We start from the raw sequence: 1,979 nt of genomic DNA on the forward strand, positions 1-1,979 counted from the left end.
AGGAGAAGAAGAAGAAGAAGAAGAAGAAGAAGAAGAAGAAGAAGAAGAAGAAGAAGAAGAAGAAGAAGAAGAAGAAGAAGAAGAAGAAGAAGAAGAAGAAGAAGAAGAAGAAGAAGAAGAAGAAGAAAGCTTTGCTTCAAGCAGAGGCGGGAGGAAAAAAACCCAAAGGAAGGTGTTGTCTCTCGTCAAAATGAGGCTTTTTGGAGTCACCCTTAATCCATGAGTGAAACGGGCTGATTGTCTTGCACTCCAGCAGGGTAGGGGTCAATCTGCACAGAAAAATAAAAGTATTTACCGCTTGGGATTCATGAATTCACATAAAGCTGTTGAGAAGCTTTTAAGATTGCAGACGAGGGAGTACCTCTGAATAAAGAGGAGGCGGCTGAAATCGGAATTCCTGTAGGTAGGCGAGCACAGGACAACGCAGCTGTTCGTCGCAATCGGCTGAAGACGGATAAACAGTGACGTGTCTTGCGTATTCCTCCTCTGATACTATATCAGCATAATTGGGTGGTGCTGGAAACAGACACATGTGCAATGGACATGTAACTATCTCAATCAAAGTAAACTCATGCTACAGTGATTTTCTTCAGCACTTCAATCCGTTCCTAAGCTGTAACTATGGCGACTGACCATCCAAAATACAGCCCTGATCATTTTAGTGTAAACCTTCTAGCACCAATGATGTTACCTAGTTGGGTCATGAAACATCTGCCAGAAAATCACCAAGCTCAGAGAACACACAAGGATTCCACGGTTCAACCCTAAAATGCAAATACTCTCTTCCACTGCTAACGATTGAACATTTAAAAAAAATGATTTCAAATGTACATATTTTAAGTAAACTAATTGATTTTATCCAACCTATCATAAAATATCCCATCCGGTCTTAAAGGCATGCCAAGAAAACTCGGCATTATTTTTCAACATTAAGATTTCAGTGGAAAAACAGCAACTCATCTAGGCTTCCAAAAACGCTTTTATAGATAAATTGATTGTTTATCACTTCCACTCGCTCCAATCCAGTTAAAAAGCTTTCTTCACTGTACTAGCTTTCCTTCTGAAACTTTTTCAAGATTTGTTTTTCCCTGGGAACTAAAAAAATTCGGTCCCAAACAATGAGAAAAATATAGTCCAGGGGGTGCACCTTCTGGATGATCTGGCAGGGTCTGAGCCAACCACCTCATATCCATAGCCAATTGGCTGACAAGGCTGGAGTTCCTGCTGGAAAAAGCAGTCCATGGAATTGTGCCAATGACGAAAGGCAGTTCAACCATCAGCTTTTTGGCACCGGGAATATGAACATATACCTGTGACAAGAGAGAAGACAATTTAAACAATTTGCAGGGGGGGGGGAACCAAGTTTGTGATTTTTCCAAGCTGCAAAGTCATTCCCACAAACACAGTAATTTTGGATAAAGCCTAAGGTTACTATCAAGTACAGGAAATCAGGAGTCCAGGCAGTTCAGAGGAACAGATGAATATATGGCTAAAGCTCTCTACAAAAATCTGAACTACTGATGGTCAAGGCAAATTGGCGTTAGATAAGAGTTAGTGGAATTCAAGGAGGGCTGGCTTTGGATCTCCCGAGGGCACGAAGGGACTCAAGACTGAACTCAACCCAACTCTTGGGCTCAGCCTGGTCATCTCCTCCAGCTACAGCGTAGTCCAATACCAGAAGGCAGGACAAGAAGCAATGAGTGGAAGCTCATTAAAAAGAGATCCAACCTAGATCTAAGGAGAACAATTACTGCAATCAGTGGAACAGCTTCCCTACAGAAGTTGTGGCTGCTCCATCATTGGAGGGTTTCAATGATTAGACCACCATTGGTCTGGAATGGTACAGGGATGGACTAGAAGACCTCCAAGGTCGTTTCCAACCCAATGGAGATCACTCTTGTGATCTTCTGATGATCTCCTACTGAAGTTCAACTAGCCCCTTTCTTCTTAGTTTCTAAGTCTAGGCCAGGGGTAGGCAA

The 1,979-nt window shown here is 42.3% G+C and overlaps 1 protein-coding gene across 1 annotated transcript; it reads right to left on the reverse strand.

Annotated features, from left to right (window-relative positions):
* Positions 1-212: 212 nt before the first annotated feature.
* On the reverse strand, positions 213-1,310 carry LOC107302071 (arrestin domain-containing protein 4-like; the record flags this gene model as incomplete). The annotated part of the gene is made up of 3 exons (XM_015831195.1): positions 213-269; positions 362-516; positions 1,148-1,310. Coding segments are annotated over 3 exons (375 nt in total), but the record flags the coding sequence as incomplete, so codon positions are not given.
* Positions 1,311-1,979: the final 669 nt, after the last annotated feature.

This window comes from Protobothrops mucrosquamatus, unplaced genomic scaffold (assembly GCF_001527695.2).
Source record: "Protobothrops mucrosquamatus isolate PMUCROS unplaced genomic scaffold, P.Mucros_1.0 scaffold25065, whole genome shotgun sequence".
NCBI lineage: Eukaryota > Metazoa > Chordata > Lepidosauria > Squamata > Viperidae > Protobothrops > Protobothrops mucrosquamatus.